The sequence below is a fragment of the Natrix helvetica genome, assembly GCF_964273705.1.
Source record: "Natrix helvetica genome assembly, chromosome: 9".
Lineage (NCBI taxonomy): Eukaryota > Metazoa > Chordata > Lepidosauria > Squamata > Natricidae > Natrix > Natrix helvetica.
Window position 1 is genome coordinate 12620039 of NC_138560.1, and position 21016 is coordinate 12641054.

The following is a 21016-nucleotide window of genomic DNA, read 5'->3' on the forward strand; positions in this document are numbered from 1 at the left end:
GCCGGACGAACTTTTCCCCAAGACTGGTCTCGCCGCCCCGTCGAAGAAGAGCGAAGGACGCCGAGCCCGCCAGCCGGCCGAACACCGACGCAATGAGCCCCCTTCGTCGGGAAAAACACACACGAAGAACCCGTGTTACAAAGGGGAAAGGGGCTGGATCGGGAGTCGTCAGTATCTTGGTTCGAGGTGGGAGCCCAAAGTGATGGGGGGGGGGGGGTTAAATATGGAAGGGCCCTTCTCTTAACGCACCTTGAAACCTCGTGAAACCTTGGCTTGGCAAACGTGGTTTCTTGACTATAGGTTGGGTGCCGAGCCCTGAAAAAGAAAAGCTTGTGCTCACAATATAGCAAAGCATAATTTTGTATTTATTTTGTCATGCTTATGTAGTGTATATTGGAGGGGTTGGCCCATTGAGAGCTGCATGCGATGAAACTTCATTTTAATGTATGTCGATTACTGTACATTCAAAGTGACAATAGGTAAAGGTGAAGGTTCCCCGCACATACCTGCTCTAGGGGTGCTGCTTATCTCCGTTTCAAAGCTGAAGAGCCAGCGCTATCCGAAGACGTCTCCGTGGTCATGTGGCTGGCATGACTAAACACCGAAGGTGCACAGAACGCTGTTCCCTTCCCACCAAAGGTGGTTTCTATTTTTCTACTTGCATTTTTTACCTGCTTTCGAACTGCTAGGTTGGCAGAAGCTGGGACAAGTAACGGGAGCTCACTCTGTTATGCGGCTCTAGGGATTCGAACTGCCCATCTTTCTGATCGACAAGCTCAGCGTCTTAGCCACTGAGCCACCGTGTCCCTTTAAAGTGACAGTAAAGTTATTCTATTTATCATTGTTTAAACCAGAAGTATTCAACCTTGCAATTTCATCAGAAGCATAGTTTCGTTTATGGTTTGCATGCTTTGTTGTGTATTCAAAGTGGTTGACTTGTTTTAACTACTCTTGGTTTTATGGTAGGTAATAGATTGTAGTACTTTTGTTTTGCTTTTCTAAACATGTTTTTTATAGGCATGTTTCTACTACAAACCAATTTGTAACTCAACGTTCACACCATTTATTTCATTCTTCAACTTGGAATTTAACCAACTTCTGGTAAATCTCTGCATGCAGCACATTCAGTCACTACCATCAACATCTTTGGCTGATTATTATAATCAACCCTTTAATGATTAGAATGAATCAGCCAAAGGAAGGCAGTTTGTGCGAAACACTCTGTTTAGTTTTGGTGAAGAACAGAGTACTATAGCGAGGTTTGGACAGTTTGGTGTAATGGTTAAAGTGCTGACCTATCAAACCAAGAAACAGCAAGTTGTAGTCCCACTTTAGGCATGAAAGCCAGATGGGTGACTTTCAGTCCAATCCATCTCACATGGTTTTTGTTGTGGGGACAAACAAGGGAGCAGAACACTACAAAATCTGCTTTGTGTTCCTGTACAAAAAGACAGGATATATCTCTAATAAATAAAGTGTTGATTTCTTTGGAAATGTATTCATTCTGCTGTACTTCTAATATTAATACATTTCAGTTACCAAATCAGACATCAAAACCGAGGGAAAAATGAATTAATTTTAAAAATGACAGAAATTTGAGACACATCACTGAGCCAAAAACAAATGTAGGTCAGCTATCAGGGTTCAGAAGCCAGGGTTTAAAGATTTAGCATTTTAAATGAAAATAGTCATTCTAATGTATTAAACTATAGTTTAGAGCTACATAAATCTGGTTTTAGATTTATCCTTGATGAATTTACTATGCTATGGGGGACTGCCAATATATAAACTTCTACCCTCAAAATGACGTTATTGGCCATTGCACAGCAGAACAACTAGACACAAGGACTATGATGATATGACTATCACTAAGTGTTATATCTTATGACTTATGTCTTTTTATGATGACTATGATCATGATTTATCACTTATAGTTTTTATGTACACTGAAAGCTTATGGACCAAAGACAAATTCCTTGTGTGCCCAATCATACTTGGCCAATAAAGAATTCTACATCAAACAATCTTTATTTCCCCCCAAGACCCTAGGTTGGTAATTAATTTGGTGATGATGGGGAAAATCATTTAATTATTTGGGAGGGGGGGTTGCATTCTGGCATCTGTCCAATGACAGCTCTACTTCTTTGATCCAATAGGACAGCGGAGAGGACCTCTTCATTGCAAGATTGAGATGAGAAAGTACCAAGTTGTGCCAGAACATTATTGATAGTTTATTGATTAGATATTATGTGGGGCCTTTTGATTTCCCCACTGCCAGGTTCCTGCATCATTCTAAAACCATATTACGCCCTTTGTGAACCAGGTCAATATCTCTTAGGGGATGAAAGCTATAAATACATGGGTGTAAAAACAAATTGCAGACAATCTTATTACTGGAGAGGCTTAATAACAGCGAACCTTCGCTTTGGGTCCTAACTAAGCCTGTTCCAACGTTTGCTAACCTCAGCTGTTCCTTTAAGATGTGTGGACTTCAACTCCCAGAATTCCCCAGCCCAACTAGGGAATTCTGAGAGTTTAAGTCCACACATCTTAAAGAGGTTGACAAACGTGCCTCTGCTGCCACCAATCAGAAGGCCACTGGCGCCATCAGCTGGGCATAACATTCGTTTATTGAAAGTGGCATAAGAAGGGGTTCTTGTCTCCTTTCGGATTTGGCAGTTTCCATCAAATTCATGAAATGTAGTGAGATGGGATTACCGCTGAAAATATCCAGAGGGCAGCAGCTGGCAGCCAAATTCTCTGTATCTCTAGCAGTGGTGGATTAAGGCTCCCTGGTGCCATAAACACTGACAAATCTTGGTGCCCCCCCCTCTTTTGTACATACTGTACAAATCTTCATTGTGGGTTTTTTTCCTTTCTCAACTTCGTGGTGTCCCCTTTGGGCCTGGTGCCCTAAGCACGTGCTTAGTCTGCTTAATGGTTAATACACCACTGATCTCTAGCCTGCCATCTAGCAGCTCTCTGGATTTCTGGTAGCTTTATAAGTGATAAGTGTGAAATTTCGCGAGCAGCAAACATTTGCATCAAGAAAATCGTTATTTGGATTAGAATGACAAAGAGAGTGCTTTGAACTGGAGAAGGAAACTTTTAATGACCCGTGCATGCAATTAATTAATGAGAGCATTTCTGAGCATGTTTTCCTCGCAATTCCACTGCCTATTTGGAGCAAGTTAACTATATTGGGGGCAATATGCTGACTCTGTAAACTGCTTAGAGGGCTGTAAAGCATTGTGAAGCGGTATATAAGTCTAAGTGCTATTGCTACATATCCAACAACTGCAAAACATGCAGATGCTATTAATAAAGCTTGCTCTGGCAGTCGGCAGATCCGCTGGGAAGAGCCGATCCTCGCTCGGCCAGAAACCGGCCTGCCCAAAGGCTGCAAATGCAACCCTTTCCCCGCCCCCCAAAAGACGCATCAAACGCGGGAGCGCAAAAAAACTGCTCTGCCTCTCGCGGCCCCTTTAAGAGAGAGGAGGTGGCCGGAAGTCCTGGCAGGCGAGCCGCTGCAGCTTCTGCGCATGCTCCCTCCCTCCTCCCAACCCCCCCCAACCCGGACTCGGCCGCTCGGAGACGGTAAACGGAGGGGGAGGGAAACGCAGGACGACGTTCTTGCTGCCGCTGCGCTACGGGAGCCGGGACGCAGAGTGCGTGGAGATGAGGGAGGAGGTTGCGTTGGGAGAGCGCACGGCCGCTACCCCGCCGTACGTGCCGCCGCCGGGAGAGCGGACGTCGCAGCGCCGCTGCGGGGTGGAAGTGGAGGGTGGGGAAAGGAGGAGGGGGAGGAGGCTGCGCCTGGCCTGGAGCGAGGGAAGAGGGGCGGGGCCACGGAGGGCTGAGGGGCTCGCGGGGCAGGCGAGGGGGCGGGGCCCGCGGGGGAGGGGAGGCGGGCTTTCCCCTCAGCCGCGCGGGCGCGGTCGAACTCGCCCTCAGTGGCCAGTGTGCAAAGCCGTCCGCGGGCGGGCCCCGCTCGGTTGTTCCTCCTCGCGCCGCCGTCACCAACTCTCATCATCCCCAGCGGCCGGGCGAGCTGGGGATGATGGCAGTTGGAGTCTTCGGGCGTGAAGTTGGGCCCCGCGCTGAAAAACAAGAAACGCGCGGGCCGCTTTTGCTCTCCCCACCCCCCGCCGGGCGTGGGGAGAAGCGGGGTGAGCGGAGCGAGTTTCGCCCGTGGAACTCGCTTCACCGGTTGAACTCGCCGCCTTTGATCCTCGGGGTTCTGAGGGACGGCTTGGCACTCGCGGTTTCCCGAGCCTCCCGGTCTAAAGCCCCCGACTTCCTTCTTCCTCAGGCGGCCGGATTGAGGGGCTTCCTTCCCTGGCCGAACTACAAGCCCATCTCCGTTCAGTGACAAAATCGTCCCGGGTTAAAATCAAGCTCCTGTCCCCGGGACTGTTCAAACTCCGTCAAAACTCAAAAAAAGAGAAAATGAAATGATACTATATAGGTTGGTGGTGGTGGCTGGACTAGAACACCTCCAAAGTCCCTTCCAGCTCTATTCCGATGGATTGATAACAGATAATAGATAAACAGAGTGGGAAGGGACCTTGTAGGTCATCCAGTCCAACCTCCCAAGCAGGAGACCCTGCCTTTACCATTTCTGACAGGTGGCAGTCCAGTCTCTTCTTAAAAGCCTCCAGTGATGAAGCTCCCACAACTTCTGAAGGCGACTTCTGTTCCATGGGTTGATTGCTTTCACTGTCAGAAAGTTCTTCCTTATTTCCAGGTTGAATCTTTCCTTGATCAGTTCCCATCCATTATTCCTTGTCTGGCCTTCAGGTGCTTTGGAGAATAGCTTGACCCCCTCCTCTCTGTGGCAGCCCCTCAAATATTGGAAGGCTGCTATCATGTCTCCCCTGGTCCTTCTCTTCACTAGACTAGCCATGCCCAGTTCCTGCAACCGTTCTTCATATGCTTTAGTCTCCAGTCCCCTAATCATCTTGGTTGCTCTTCTCGGCACTCTTTCTAGAGTTTCAACATCTTTTTTATAGTGTGGTGACTAAAACTGGATGCAGTACTCTAAGTGTGGTCTTTATAGAGTGGTATTAGTACCCCACTTGATCTTGAATGTATCCCTGTGTTAATGCAATTTAGGATTGCATTGGCTTTTTGGCTGCCAAATTGGTTGAAAGAGAAGCCCACCACCGGTTTTAAGTAGGATCCATAAGAATAAAAATAAAACTGGATAAAATTAGGATTACTGTACGTTAACAGCCTAGCTAGCCTCTCTGAGCGGCATTTCAATTTAATACATTTTTAGAGCAGGAGTCTCCCTGTGATTTATGATGCAGCATATTCATTACACTGACTGAGATGGCTTTAGATAAGAGACTTTGATGGTGGTTGGAGTTCGAGGTAGGATAAATGAGTTTAAACAACTTGTTGGAATAGCAGAGATCGAAGTGGCTTTACCAAGATTTGGCATTTTTTAAAATAAATAACAAATTATGATTTAAAAAGGCAGCCTTGATTTATATAGCAGAGAGCAATAAAAAGCAACTGCATTCCATGCTCCTCTCTTTTTTTATGTCAATGCTAATGTGGCACAATGATGGGCTTGGGATGGCATTTCTGGAAAACAATGCTTTTCCCAAAACAAAAAGAAAAACAAAAAAATCACAGCTGAAATGCCTCTTAAATGTCCCTCTTCTATCACCCATTCTCTATTCAGTGTTAAGGGTTTTTTCTGTTTGACTTTTTAAAATAATGACAAAATTGATGACCTGGCACCATTATTTGAAGGATACCATCGTTGATTGAACAACTCTGTTTCACATGAAGAAAGCTACTAAACCCTATTTACAAAAAATAATAATAAAGTTGCAAATAATGTTCTTGTTTGCCTCAACTTTTGTTTTCCCATAATAATAAGCAGCTAAGGCATTCTGAGCCTTCTGTTATAGCCCTGCCAATATTTATGGCACTACTGCAACTAATCTAAAATAATGCCTGTGATTTGCCTACTAAGCGTAAAGAGTACTGAATTCATTTGGACTTACCTAAAAGTAAATAAGGAAAGTTGTGATATTGTTTCTGCTTTTGTAAAAGTAGATTTCATTAACATCCAGGGGAATTTATTTGAGGCAGATGCATAGCATTCCTCTATAAAATAACTCTAGCTGATAACCATTGAACTAATGAGCAGTCTCTCATGCAATTTATCCTGAATTCAGACATGACTTTAAAGAACTATTCAAACACGGGTCAAGTCGTTTCAACCTTGCCTTTAAGAGACACAATAACATTTTCACATACTGAATACTTTTTAAAAAATCATTGTCATTGTATAGTAGAATGACAAGTAAGAGGGGTTTAGAACTGCTGTAGAAAAGGTTATTAGACAGCAAGGTCATTAGACTTATATCTAACCTTCAGATTCAACACCACCACAGTGTATTTCTCTGGGTATCCTCTGAGGCAAAATGAGAGGAGGAAATGGAATTACGTTTGTGTATTGCTAATGAGTTTTGTGCAGCCAGCAGGAGAGTCTGGTTTGTAGCAACCAGTAAGTTGAATTTATTGGACTGATCATCTGATCCAGCAGTAACAATGGCCTGTGATTTTGAATCTGAAAACAAGGAAACTCTCACACTCTCACTTATGAAATGGGGTTTTGTGTTGAAGTTCTTGTTTCCAAAGAATCGTGCATATGACCATTCTTACTGGAAATTCCATAAATCCTTGCTTTCCCAGCTCATCTGCTGATTTGGGAGCAACCAATAGCCAAAATTGCATTTAGGCGTTCTTTTGGTCATTAGTTTACAACCAATGTATTGTGGGAGGGGGTTTGATCCTGGCGTTCTGCTGGCAAAGGAACAAAGAGAAAGCAAAAGCAACTCCCACCATCTTGAATCATTTAAAAAGCAGCAAATGCCTCCCATCAAGATCGAAGCCACCCATGACATATTTTTCAAGCCCTCTGGATACCACATTAATCATTGCAATGTGGCTTTCCAGCTTTCTCTGCCTACTGAATGACACTACCCAGTGCTTCAGCCTAATTGGTTGGTTTAAACACTCCCGCTTAAAAAAAAAAAAAAAACTGCCTGTGAACTCAGAAGCATCTAACTTACGGGGTATTTTTTAGGGTTTTTTAAAATTATATTTTAAATACTTTACTTTATGTACAGTTTTTCTTTTAACCTCCTCCATAACTATCTAACTAACTACCCAACTATTTAATTATTTAATTATTTATGTTATGTATCTTTTATGTATTGACTGTACACCGCCCCGAGTCCCTTTTGGGAGAGGGGGCGGTCTATAAGTGCGAATAAAGTAAAGTAAGTAAAGTAAGAAGCAAATTATCTAAATACTAGACTGTACTAGATACAGTCTAAGCCAATTGTATATAGGACCGCATCCTTCACTTTCTAATGAATCCAAGTTTCCATTTAAAAAAATACCCTCTTTTTGTTTTCAGGTGGCTCATGCTTTGCTGTAGCAGTTGCAGCAGCCAGAATATAGAAAGAGAATGCCTGTGCATCTTTAATTACTGTCACAATAACCTCTTAAACCTTATAAGAAAGCTAACAAGGCCAAGTCACTTTCGAATTCCCAAGGCAATAGTGGTAGGTTAGGTTAGGTTAGTCAATTAGTCTGAGAGCAATCTTAGGTTGTGAGGAAAGGTTAAAACTATTAAGAGACGCCACAAAGGTGCTGAGGATGTTTCTATCACATATGTGTTCCCTTTTGTCCTACTATTATAGAATATGATAATTGCGTATAATTAGAAATGACGGTTCTCCTCAACTCCCAAATCAAGATTGCCTTGGTTGTTTGTTGTCCGCTACAGCATACTTGTCACCCAGTCGCTCAGACTTCATGTGAACAAATGGCAAATGCTGAAGTAAGCATTCCTGTAGGAGATGTGGTTGTTGTGCCAACCGAAGGAACGGAGGGGGGAAATCCAGAAGATACCAAAACCCAGGTTATATTACAACTACAGCCAGTGCAACAAGGGTGAGTGACATGCCAGTAAGCAAAACAAAATATTCCCAAGTAATTTTGCCCAAATTGAGGGTTTAGTGGACTGCTACAAAGAGAGAGGAGAATACAGGCATAAAAGAAGATGAAACTTGTGATTTAGCAGTTGTGAAGAAGACGGGAATTTTAACAAGAGTTTGAGGTATTGGGAGATTCTAGATATGCTTAAAAATATGAAGGAACACATGCTATAGATGCCTTCTACGTCATTAATTTTATGGCTGGATTTTACAGCTGGACAGAACCATAAAGTTAAAGACAATTTGGTCAACCCCGCAGCTGGTGTAGCATTCCTAATAAAGAAGAGGTCACCCCCCCCCCCCCCGACCCAATCAGTTCATTCCACTGTGAAGCAAGTTGTATCAAAACAAGTTTGATTGTTTAATAACAATTTCCTTTCTTGTATGAAGACTCGAGTCCTTTCAGCTACAGTAAGAGAACTTGATTATCATGATATTAACTTTCCTTAGAGATAAAAATTACAGTATCCCTTATGAAATTGGTGGGGAAAAAATACTGCTATGAATATTACTTTTTATATAATCAAAATAAACTATTATGCAAGGAAATTTGCATAATATTAATAAGTCAAATATATCAAACTAATATCGATAAGCCTAAAACAGCAGGTTATTTCCATATAAACCAATGACAGTAGACTAACCAAAAGCTGAACCATTAAAATTAAGATTCTGGGTTGCTGTTGAAAAGTGCCAAATTCCATAAATACGGAATTACTAATGGAAAATCCCATAAATAAGTGTTACCCCTTCTGATGCGAGGATCACATAGATTGATGGGGGGGGGGGGGAGATGTTCTTTCATGTCTCCAGTTTTCAAATGACTGCATCTTTTGTGTACTTCTTGCTATTTTTTACAGCAGAATTTATCAAGAGAGCGCTGAAACGAATGCTGCCGTGATGGCTGTAGAAACGCATACCATACACAAACTTGAAGATGGTATCGGTGAGTTCTCAAGTGATAATGATACAACGGTTTCATGTTTAGCTCAACTGTATTGCAGCATAATAGGGGTGCTTTGGATGAAGGCTGCAGGTTAGTGCGCTGAAGCAAAACAAGGGACACATTATGAACTCAAGACGCAATGAATGGATTTAATGCAGCCACTCTTAATCCATTGTACACCCCTGGCTTAATATTGGGAGGACAACATTGAAGAAGAAATACTATGTCCACCATCTTTCCTCCAAACCAAAACTTTGCTCAGCAGAAGCGGAACTGGACTGATCCTGAAGCATAACCGTTTCTGCAATACTTATTTGCATGGATGGTGGCTTTTCCCCCTGCTTTTTCCATATCATTAAAGGAAATACCAACCTTTCTACACATTTGCATAAGGTGGAATAAAGCCTGTAGCACTGAGAAAAACTAGAATCCTTGGGAAAAGAGTTCTTGAGCTAAGAGGCCTTGGGAGCTTTATTTCATTGTCTCTTCCTGTGAAGGTGTTGCCTAAAGATTCACATTTTTGAAGCTCAACTACAGACACAAGGCAGTTCTTTGTCACTGTCCAAATTTCATTTCCTATCTTCATCACGGGACGCGGTGGCTCTGGCTAAGACACTGAGCTTGTCAATCAGAAAGGTCAGCAGTTCAGCTGTTCAGTTCAGTTCGAATCTCTAGCGCCGCATAACAGAGTGAGCTCCCGATATTTGTCCCAGCTTCTGCCAACCTAGCAGTTTGAAAGCACGTAAAAAATGCAAGTAGAAAAATAGGAACTACCTTTGATGGGAAGGTAACAGCATTCTATGCACCTTTGGCTTTGAGTCATGCCGGCCACATGACCACGGAGACGCCTTTGGATAATGCTGGCTCTTTGGCTTTGAAATGGAGATGAGCACCGTCCCCTAGAGTCAGGAATGACTAGCACATATGTGCGAGGGGAACCTTTTCCTTTATCTTCATCACTTCAGAATGACTGGAAATTTGCATAATATATTGGACATTCAAGAGTGAGAGAATGTGAGGCTACTATCCCAAAGAACTGTATTTTCCCAAAAAATATTTTCTATTTTTTATCTTCTAGGTAGAAGCTATCACTTTGCCCTTACATTGAACTTTAATTTTTGCTTGGTGTATAATATGAGTATAGCCACTGTGATTTACAGTACATGATCCCATGATTTATAGCTGAGTTGTGAGTTGTATATCATGATTTATGGGTGTTAAACAAATCGGACCATGTATTAATATAGTAACCCAGTCCATAAGAAACCCTGCCTTGTTAATGGCAACAAAGACAACAATGAATCATATTGTCTTCCTTTCATACTCTGAATTCTTCTGGCTGTTATGAAACTGTACTCTGATGCTTGCCCAAATACTATACAATACATTATTTATGGATCCATCGTAAGTTGTAAAGATGAAACAAACGATATAATTTTATCAGTGTCTTTAAGAGAGAAGGGATGGCTTAGAATGTGGCTTTCATGCAAGAGTATCCCAGGTTCAGACTTGGGATCTCCAGTTTAAAAGATACACGATGAGAAAATGCTTGAGATTTTTAGAGTCCTTTTCAGTCTTTGGGTTAGATCAAGCAACTTTAAGACTTGTGGACTTCAACTCCCAGAATTCCCTAGCCAGCCATGGGGAATGCTGGCAGGGGAATTCCCCATGCTGGCTGGGGAATTCTGGGTATTGAAGTCCACGGGTCTTAAAAGTTGCCAAGGCTGGACACTTAGGGTGAAATGAGTCAGCATGGAGATCTCTACATGTCTCTCAAATGTCTCCCTGTTTCTATCTGTAGATGCCAGTGTCCTTGAAAGCAGTGAGGAAATTGAGATTGTTTACCCCATTACCTGTGGAGATAGCAAGGCCATCTTGCTCTGGAAGAAATTTGTGTGCCCAGGAATCAATGTCAAGTGTGTTAAGGTAAATAGCATGGTGAAAGTGACTTTGCCAGCTCTCTTCCCTTTATTCTGTGTTGCTGGGATTTTGAAATTAGCACTCTTTTCCTTTGAAATATGTCCCTCCCACTTTCTACTGGATATGCGCAGGAGTATTTGGTACACCTAAAACTGTTAGCAATAAACTATTTAGGTGGCAGAGTTGAAGGTAATGTCTTTATTTCATTCTTTCATTCTTGCAAGGAGCAGGCTGTTGTGGCCCGCCAGCAGCCAGCAGAGCTGGCAGCAGATTCGGACAGTGTGGAGGTTGGGGAGGAACATGGGCCAGTCCTGAATTTTGGCGAAGGCTCTGATGAGGGCTCTATGACAAGGGCAGAGAGGGGACGAGAGCCATATGCCAGTTATCAGTTGCCTTCAGAGTCAGACATCAGTGAGGCAGAGGAACAGCCGGAGCCTGTTCCCAGTGTGCGCATGCGCAGAGTTGCCAGATGAAGGGAACAGCTAAAGAACAAGGGTTGACTTGGGAGTAAGGCCAAAGGTGGACGATGAATGGCCCCTCCCAGAGGAAATAAAAGAGTAGCGAAAGGGGAGTGGAGTTTGCAGGGTACAATTAATTCACTTAATTGGTTCATGACTCTCCAAGATTCCTTGCCAAGTTTTGCAGGTATCGGCCTGTCAGCTCTCCAAGCCAGATAAGGTCTGTGACTGTAACTCCCCCCTTGAAAGACTTTGGTGGATGTGAATGAGCAGAATTCACAGTAAACTAATAAAAGGGGTTTTTGTCGGGACAAGGAGTTTGCTTCATGCTCTTGGGAAGCTTCGGTCAGAACAGGCATCCATCCCCCTGCACAAGAACGTTGGGTTATGTCTGCCATAATAGATATTTTTCTTGTGAGAGTCCCGTTCTACGATATATAATTGGATGGCAAACATTTTCCCACTTATCCACCTCATTTTTATCCCCAAGCAGTTCTACATATTGCACAGTGTCAGCCTGGAATCACAAAGCCCAGGTTGTGTTAACAAAGTCCTAGTGTGTCTTGATCACATATACAGTATCCATGAATCGTGGGCGCTGCCTTGAAGACTGAATGGTTGCATTATGTCCTTACCATGAGAAAAATAAATGGTTCCTTCCTCTTTTGATAGTTCAACGATCAGCTTATCAGCCCCAAGCACTTTGTTCACCTGGCTGGCAAGTCCACCCTGAAGGACTGGAAGCGAGCCATCCGCCTAGGAGGAATCATGCTGAGGTAACCTTGTCATGTACAGGTAGTCCTCAACTTACAACTGCAATTAAGCCTCGAATTTCTGTTGCTAAGCAAGACATTTAAGTGAGTTTTGCCCCATTTTACTACCTTTCTTGCCAAAGTCATTAAATCAATCATTGCAGTTGTTATTCCTTTCCATATTGCTAGAATACATTTGGACGGAAATAAAGATATATTTTTTTATGACACAAGAGCATGCACTTCATATTAAACCTTCCATTAAATTCAGTGGTGGGTTTTCAAATAATTTAACAACCGGTTCTCTGTCCTAATGATTTCTTCCAACAACCAGTTCACCAAACTGCTCAGAAAGTTCACAACCGGTTCTCCCGAAGTGGTGCGAACTGGCTGAATCCCACCACAGATTGAATTATGTAACTGCCGTTGTGCATAAGCTAAACGGGACTGAGCATCATTTGATGCATCGCCATCAAAGGCTTTGTCTTTTTACATTTTCCTCTTAAGACAATTCTTTGAACTGATTTTCATCCCCCTCAGATGACTGTTCTGTTCTCCATTCATTGTGCAGGAAGATGATGGACTCTGGGCAAATTGATTTCTATCAGCATGACAAAGTGTGCACCAACACCTGCCGAAGCACCAAGTTTGATCTCCTGTTCAGCAGTGCCAGGGCCCCAGTACCAGGACAAACAAGCCTGGTACAGACTCCCACTTCTGCTGATGGTAGGTCTCTTTCTTATTAAAACCCTGCCTTGATTAAATTAAGTGTAAGTTGAAATAGAGTGGTGGACAGATTTACATATTATCTTACTCCCCACTGCACATTTTGTTTCTTTTTGTGAGAAAGGCTTTTTTTTTTAGTTCAGCTACTTCAATTAGAGCAGGGGTGTCAAACTCAATTTCATTGAGGGCTGCCTCAGGGTTGTGCTTGTCCTCAGTGTGTGCGTGTGTGTGTCCGTCTGTCCGTCCAGGGTGGGGGTGGCCAGTTTGATGTCTGTTTTCACCTGTGACGGCCTCCTGCAGTCTTCTGCCAGGGAAAATGGAACTGGGGTGTATGTGTGTGCACATGGCCTTCCCCAGCTCTGCTTTCGTTAGTAGAGGCACCATGGGCGGGTCCTTTGCTGTTTCTAGGGTCGCCCTATGGCCAGATCTAAGCACCCTGAGGTCTGGATCCGGCCCGTGGGCCTTGAGTTTGACACCCCTGAATTAGAGCATAAGTTTAATGTATAAGGCGAAGCCACATGACAAATATTGGCATAAGTCAGGTGTGGCTTTTGAACATTAAAAGGAAAAAGACAATTTGTATAAAGCAGGGACTTTCAACCGCAACCACTTTTAAGACGGTTGGACTTGAAACTCTCAGAATTCCCCAGGCAGGATTGAATTGAAGGAAAACAAATGTATAGTGTACCAGTGTGGTAGTTACACCCAAATGTTTCTTCATTCATTGCAGCATCTACAGAGTTTACGTAACATTTCAAAAGCAATGGCTTTATTGTGCCAGTCCCCAAGGATACGTTGATCAGCCCAAAGCAGCCTTGCTTCACCTGCCCAGTGTGGCACCTTGAAAGAGCAATTCTCAAACTGTCCAGCCAGCATTGAGACCATGCTGGCTGAGAAATCTGACATCCCCCACATAGTGTGTCAAATGGGCAAAGCTGTTAACTGGAAGGTCTGAATTCACACACAGCGCTAAGACCTAATGTGCTTTGTTGGCTTTGAGCTGCATTTTGTATGTCCCAGCCATTGCGATTTGGAAATTATGGTGTATGGTTTAACATAGGGTGTAAACCCTATCATCATGTCATATCAAGTCATAGACTTACAGATGAATAGTTGGCTTAACAGGACTTATCCTGATGTATCATCTAGATGTGTGGGTGGGTGAGGAAGTACTGTGGCAGCAGAGTATCACACTGATCTCCTCTTGTGCAGGAAGCATCACCCAAATTGCAGTGTCTGAGGAAAGTGTAGAAGAAGGGATTGAATGGAATTCTGCTATGACAGCAGCAGTCACTATGGCAACCGATGAGGGAATCAAGAAAGACCCAGAGGAGATATCAGGTTGGTCCTTCCCGTTTCTCTGTACCGCTTGCATACTTTTTTTCATTTCCTCTGCACACTTTGGAAAGGAGAGGAAGTGGAGTAAGAGAAGCAAACTTTTGTCAGCAAGGGTTGGGATTACTCGGCCCTGCATCCTTAGTCTTTCTGTAGGGTGCCAATTTGGGGAAAAACTGATCCTAAACTTGACTCATCAGCAATGGCATGCACCTTCCTTGAACGATCCTTTGATTGTTTACACCAAAAGACGAAAGGCTTCTAGCGTTTTACTTGACATGCTCTGAAAGCTGTTTGCAGCCTGTTGCAACTGTTTGTGAGCACACATGTGCTGCAAGCATAATTTGTTAAGTGGTCAACGAACAGTCTACATCAGTGTTCTCTTCCATGACTCCATGGCGATGTGTTGACTTCAACTCTCAGAATTCTAGCTGGGGAATTCTGGGGGTTGAAGTCCACACATCTTCAGTTAGCCAAGGTTGAGAAACACTAAACTAGGTTATGTCTGGAGTGGGTGCCTTTTAGTTCAACAATACTTCCAAGTAAGAGTGTATAGGTTGGATCAACAAGTTAGCAATCCATTCCTTAAGGTGCTTGATCGAGTATAGTAATTTGTTGGTCTCAGCAGTAGAAATGTTGCCATATAATTGCCAGTTTTTTCCCCCTTTAAAAATGTTTATCTTTCCATGGCAGAGGAGATGCTGATGTTTTGGAAAGGCATTGCTGATGTGGGCTTGATGGAAGAAGTGGTCTGTAATATTCAGAAGGAGATAGAGGAGGTGCTAAGAGGGGTACAGCAAAGGCTTGCCCAATCCCCTTTCCAGATTATCGGTGGGTAAGAGGTCAGCAGTCTCCATGTTGATATGAAATGATAACCAGGAAGGACAGACTTCCTGCCTTACAGGTAGTCCTCGACTTATAACACAGTTCATTGAATGTCTGTTCAAAGTTATAACATTGCTGAAAAAAGTGACACGTGCATTTTTCACACTTACGACCATTGCAACATCCCCATGGTCATGTGATCAGAATTTGGATGCTTGACAACCAGTTCATATTTATGACAGTTGCAGTGTCCCAGGATCCTGATCACCTTTTGCAACCTTCTGGCAAGCAAGGTCAGTGGGGAAGTCAGATTCATTTAACAACTGGGCTACTAACTTATTAACTGCAATGATCCACTTAACAACTGTGGCAAAAAAAGTCGTAAAGGGGGGCAACATTCACTCAACCAAAGTTTCATAGAGAAAAAAAAAAGGCTGGGCTCAATTGTGGTCGTAAGTCGAGAACTCCTTGTATTTATGCTTTGTGAATTATATGCCTCGATAGTGCTTGTTTTGTCATTTTATTAAACTACTCTCCAATGATAGTTTTCTTATGAGTAGCAATCTCAAAATGCAATGCAAGCCTAAAAAATCAAAAATAGTGAACGTTAACAGGAAAACGCCAAAACCGATTAAAATCCATCGAAGTTGTAAATCATCTTTTTCCAGAATGCTTTCATTGTCTAAATGTTTATCATAGCTCCCATAGTTTCCAATCAGCTTCAGGGATGAATAAAACTAGAAGTATTGGAAGAATAAACTTCTATGAAGCATAAAGGAGAATATTTGTGGCTCAGAGTTGACATGAAGGGTCTTTGGTACTCTCTGAGCTTTCTTGCAGACATTTCATGACCCAAACTAGGTAACATCATCAGTGCTAGGGGTAGTTTGGGTAGTGAAATGTCTGCGAGAAAGCAAAGAAGCTCAGAGAGCACCAAGGACTCCTCATAAAGCAGACTAGACTGGTCAGATGACAACGCTGATGATGATATAACAACAACAACAACAACAGTAATAGAAATAATTATAAGAGGAAGGGGGTCTGCCTGATCCTGAAAATATATCACTAGTGATGCCAGGATGGTCTACCCCTGAGGCTAAAGAGGAAAAATATTCTTCCAAGATGTTCTATATGTATTATTTTCTGCAAAACTTCTCATGCATTTTACATAATAATACATTTGGCACTTGTTGACTATAAAACTTCTGAGGTGTCTCATGTACACTGTCATTTGCAAACTAAATTGATAGAACAATTCCTGCTCTGGAATTTTTGAGCAAGTCGGTTGCTTAAAATTCAGGGAAATGGTATTCTTTTCTTAATCTTTTTTCAATTGTTAAATACTTTCCTCTTAGTGTCAGTTTCCACGGCTGTTGTAGGTGCATCTTGCACAATCAAGACAGCAAGTGCTACCGAAGTGTTAAGTAATCCTGCAGGGGCAAACAAGGAATAGCTCAGGTCTTTCTCCCTGGGAGTTGGATCCCATTTAGAAGATTAGTCAATATCTGTGAATGTCTTCCTGTAGATGCTGCTGTTCTAAATAACGTCGCTCACACTTTTGGCCTGATGGACACAGTGAAAAGAGTGCTGGATAACAGGAAGAGTCAAACAGACCAGGGAGAGGAGCAATTTCTTAACACTCTGGCAGGTAATTTTGAAATTGGAACTTTCTTAACTCATCAATTAATTGTGCAAGAAATACGCCTTGGTTGCTGTAGTACTTTCATATTCCCTCTAATTTGCTATTTTCAGGAGGAGGGTAAACACTCCAGACTTCATTAAGATTAAAGCGCATACATTGTACTCCTGCAGCTAATAGTCAGTTGGCCCTAAATCACCGGTGTCAAACTCACCGTGTCATGCCGTCACATGACATTTTCCCCATTCGCGGAGCTGAGGTGCCCGCCAGTTTGACATCCCTGCCTAAAGCATTTTTGTATAGGCTTAAGATACAGAAGGATCTTGACAAACGTGAACATTGGGCACTATCTAATAATAGGAAATTCAATGGTGAAAAGAGTAAGGTTCTACATTTAGGCAACAAAAACGAAATGCACAGGTACAGTATAGGTAGTACCTTGCTCAATAGTAGTAACTGTGAAAGGGATCTTGGAGTCCTAGTGGACAACCATTTAAATATGAGCCAGCAGGGTGCAGCAGCTGCCAAAAAAGCCAACACAGTTCTAGGCTGCATCAACAGAGGGATAGAATCAAGATCACGTGAAGTGTTAATACCACTTTATAAGGCCTTGGTAAGTCCACACTTGGAATACTGCATTCAGTTCTGGTCACCACGATGTAGAAAAGATGTGGAGACTCTAGAAAGAGTGCAGAGAAAGGCAACAAAGATGATTAGGGGACTGGAGACTAAAATATAGGAAGAATGGTTGCAGGAACTAGGTATGTTTAGCTTAAGAGAAAGAAGGACTAGGGGATAGCAGTGTTCCAATATCTCAGGGGTTGCCACAAAGAAGAGGGAGTCAAACTATTCTCCAAGGCACCTGAGGGTAGAAAAAGAAGCAATGGGTGGAAACTAATCAAGGAGAGAAGCAACTTAGAACTGAGGAGAAACTTCCTGACAGTGAGGACAATTAATCAGTGGAACAGAAGTTGCCTCCAGAAGTTGTGAATGCCCCAACACTGGAAATCTTTAAGAAGATGCTGGATAGCCATTTGTCTGAAATGGTATAGGGTTTCCTGCCTAGGCAGGGGGTTGGACTAGAAGACCTCCAGGGTCCCTTCCAACTCTACTATTGTATTGTATTGTATTGTATAACGTGCATTCTCCTCCTCCTCCTTTTTCCTCTTCCTCCTCCTCTTGTATTTTCCTTATCTTAAATGCAGCAAATTCCTTACAATTACCAAAAAGTATGATATTAGTCGCATTGAATACACTGTTATGTCTGTGGCGATTCTCAATCATCCAGGTGATGGTTGCCCCAGTGGTGCAACCATCAAATGGTCCCAAAGAAAAGCGCCTTTGGGACAACACACGTTTACCTTTTCCCAAGAGGCATTAACTATATTCTGACCAGCATTTTTGCCGTAATATTTTTGGCAGTTTTAGTATACGTTGGGAGGTTTGAAAACTTGGCAAATGATGCCGTTTTAATTTTAAAGCTGCTGTTGTCTGCAGCTCTGAGATGGGGTTAAGCAGCACTTGGAGAGGTACATTAGTTTCTCCTCTCCATCCCAGTTTTGTTTTGTTTTGTTTTGTTCTCTACATAATTGGGAGTTATCCTCATGAGACAGCCAGGAGCTGCAGTGGTGCAGTAGTTGGAGTGCAGTGCTGCAGGCTACTTCTGCTGACTGCAATGTGGTGGTTCGAATCTCCCCAGGCTCAAGAGTTACACTAACATTGAAGAAATGGAGGAATAGATTCATTAATCACCAGGCTCAAGGTTGACTCAACCTTCCGAGGTTGGTAATATAAGGACCCAGGTTTGTTGTGGGCAATAGGATGACTCTGTAAACCACTTAGAGAGGGCTGTAAAGAGGTATATAAGTCTGGGCGCTATTGCTGTTCCCATCCATTGTTCTGTTCTTTTGGCACAGGAGAAACAACTGAGTGTTATACCTAGAAATTGTTTTCCTACCTTTTGTGCTGCTTGTGTGATAATTTCCAAAGCATTTCCTTGACTAGACTATGCCATCAATCCTTGCAGCACTAGATCGCCAGCTAGAAGACCAGAAGAAGTTTGCCAGGGACCCATCCATTCAGAATGTGATCCTGATGCCAGTCAACACTCCAAAGCCTCCCAAAAGGCCCCGGTTGAAACGTCCCGCTTCAGCCACAGTTCTAAGCCCCTCGGCTCCCATCCAGCAACCTCAATTCACCGTCATCTCACCCATCACCCTGGCACCCATGGGACAGCAGTTTTCCGTTAGCAACATTCCAATGGCCACAATCAGCCAGGGCTCCAGCCCGGTGACTGTCCACACGTTGCCCTCAGGTTCCCAGCTTTTCCGCTACGCCACCGTGGTTTCTTCCTCCAAAACCAGCTCCACCGATACCGTGACACTTCACCCCTCCTCAAGCTTAGCCCTGCTGAGCTCGGCAGCGATGCAGGACAGCGGGGCACTTGCTAACGTGGCCACCGTGGTCAATCCCGTGGAACTGGTGGCCATGGAGTCTGGCCTGACTTCGACCATCCAGGCAGTCGAAGGCACCTCAGAGGACGGACAGACAATCATAGAAATAGACCCAGCGCCTGATCCAGAAGCCGATCCTGAAGAATCAGGGGGGAAAGCTGTGATTTTGGGGACAGAGTTGAGGACTGAGGAGAAGGTGGTGGCTGAGGTTGATGAACATCAGCACCAGGTCCATAACGTGGAGATCGTAGTCTTGGAGGACTAAGTCAGCAAGCCCGTCCCCGCCTTGCTAAAAAACGATTGTTCGCCTCTTACTTTTTATATTGGTTTGACCCTCCCCCACTTTTTTTTCTTTCCTTTTTTACAGCCTTGCAGGTAAGCTCACAGGAATGCCCACCATCACTTTTAAAACAGTCGTTTTCTCTAGGGGGGAAAGAGCAGGCAGGCTGGGATGATGGTTTGTGGGAAAAGGAGTGAGGTCAGGATTCTACCCTGCCTAGTGAAAGGGGAACAACAAGCCATTGCTGTTATTCCCTTGGTGAGGAAGGCTAGCAAATCCGTAGACCCAGATTGGAAGCGATCCTTCTTGGGATTGCCTGTCTCAGAAACAAAATTAAGCCGGGTCCTGGAAATGTAACGACTGGATGAGTAATGACCTTAAAGCAAGAGCTTCCATCTTCACCTAGGAAGGGAGATTCCATGTCCCTTTCGGATTCTCAAGCATTTTGCTTTTTTTTGGGTGGGGGGGTTGGAGTCGCGGAAGAAACGCAGCAACCTGATCGATTAGGTCACCAACCTTTCTTTGTGTTCTTTAAAAAAAAAAATCTTTTCCTTAAGCTGTTTGCCCACGTGTGGCTTCAAAAATTGGATCCTCGGCTCTTCCTCTTTTGTACTTTCTCCAGCGTTTTCCCTTTTCCCTTGGTTGTTACATGATTTCTAGGAAATGCTTAACGCTTTATGCCCATGCAGGCACATACAGGGAGAAACTAGGAACTGATACGGCAGGCGCATCGCCCAATGACCCCCTGCTCTCTCTCAAGTACAGAACCAATAACCCTGGGTGTCTGTATACGGTGGGAGAATTGGGCTCAGCAAACAGGACATGCCTGTCGTTTACTCAGCACTTTGGGAAACCATACCATGCTGGCTTAGGTGTGTGTGTGTGTGTGTGTGTGTGTGTATGTTTGATGTTCATATTTTTGGGGGGGGGGTGGGGAAGAAATGATTACAGGAGTCTCCCCAGCAATGTGGCTGCCTGGCCTCCCTTTCTGTCGGGCTGGATGTGTATGTCGATTGTTTGAGTATCTTCCTTAAGGGAAGAGAAAGGAGTGGGGGGGGGGAAAGGATTCCCTTCCCCACCTCCCTACTGGCCGTAACACAGTGCTTACGGGTCTCTCTCTCCATATTTTAAGAAGTTAGAATTCAGAGTTGGAAGACTCGAAGTGTAAACCAGTTGAATTGTTTTAAAACAGCAGTTTAAAAAAAAGAAAGAAATACCCTACTGGAGTCGGATAGCGCCATTTGTTTTGTTTGGGTTTTCTTTGCATTAAAAAGATTAGCAAAAACAAAAGCTTAAAAGGACTGCTCATTATGTTGAACGTGGTCTCTGTTCACTTCTCTTGTTTTTATTCTCACTCACGGAGGGACTTTGGGAGTCCCCTTTGGAGCTGGAGTGGCCAAAGGTTACCGGAAGGGCTGCTCAGAGATCAGAATTCAAAGAAGGGTAAACGTGAAGAGAGCATGTGGGACTGAGCACTTACAGGGAAGGGAGGCCCTGAAGCCACAAAATACTCCCTGCTTCTCAGAATTAACAGTCTTGCAAAAATGAAGTCTGTCTGTCTGCATCCATCAGCAATTACAGCGTCTAGGACACCGTTCTCCCTGCAGAAAAGAAACCAAGCCCCTGCTATAAAGGACTGCAGTGTCCTTGATTTA

General features: G+C 43.5%; 1 protein-coding gene across 5 annotated transcripts; it reads left to right on the forward strand.

Annotated features, from left to right (window-relative positions):
• The first annotated feature begins 27 nt into the window (after positions 1-27).
• GMEB1 (glucocorticoid modulatory element binding protein 1) lies at positions 28-20653 on the forward strand. 5 transcript variants are annotated; one of them, XM_081961574.1, is made up of 10 exons: positions 28-186; positions 7817-7983; positions 8888-8973; positions 10775-10899; positions 12024-12127; positions 12675-12829; positions 14042-14170; positions 14858-14995; positions 16515-16637; positions 18655-20653. In XM_081961574.1, the coding sequence occupies exons 2-10, from the start codon at positions 7856-7858 to the stop codon at positions 19344-19346; spliced, it is 1680 nt and encodes a 559-aa protein (XP_081817700.1). In that variant the 5' UTR covers positions 28-186; positions 7817-7855; the 3' UTR covers positions 19347-20653. The 5 variants fall into 5 exon arrangements, with proteins under 5 accessions (XP_081817700.1, XP_081817699.1, XP_081817698.1 ...); XM_081961573.1 differs by lacking the exon at positions 28-186 and adding an exon at positions 3560-3597; XM_081961572.1 differs by lacking the exon at positions 28-186 and adding an exon at positions 3565-3668.
• Positions 20654-21016: the final 363 nt, after the last annotated feature.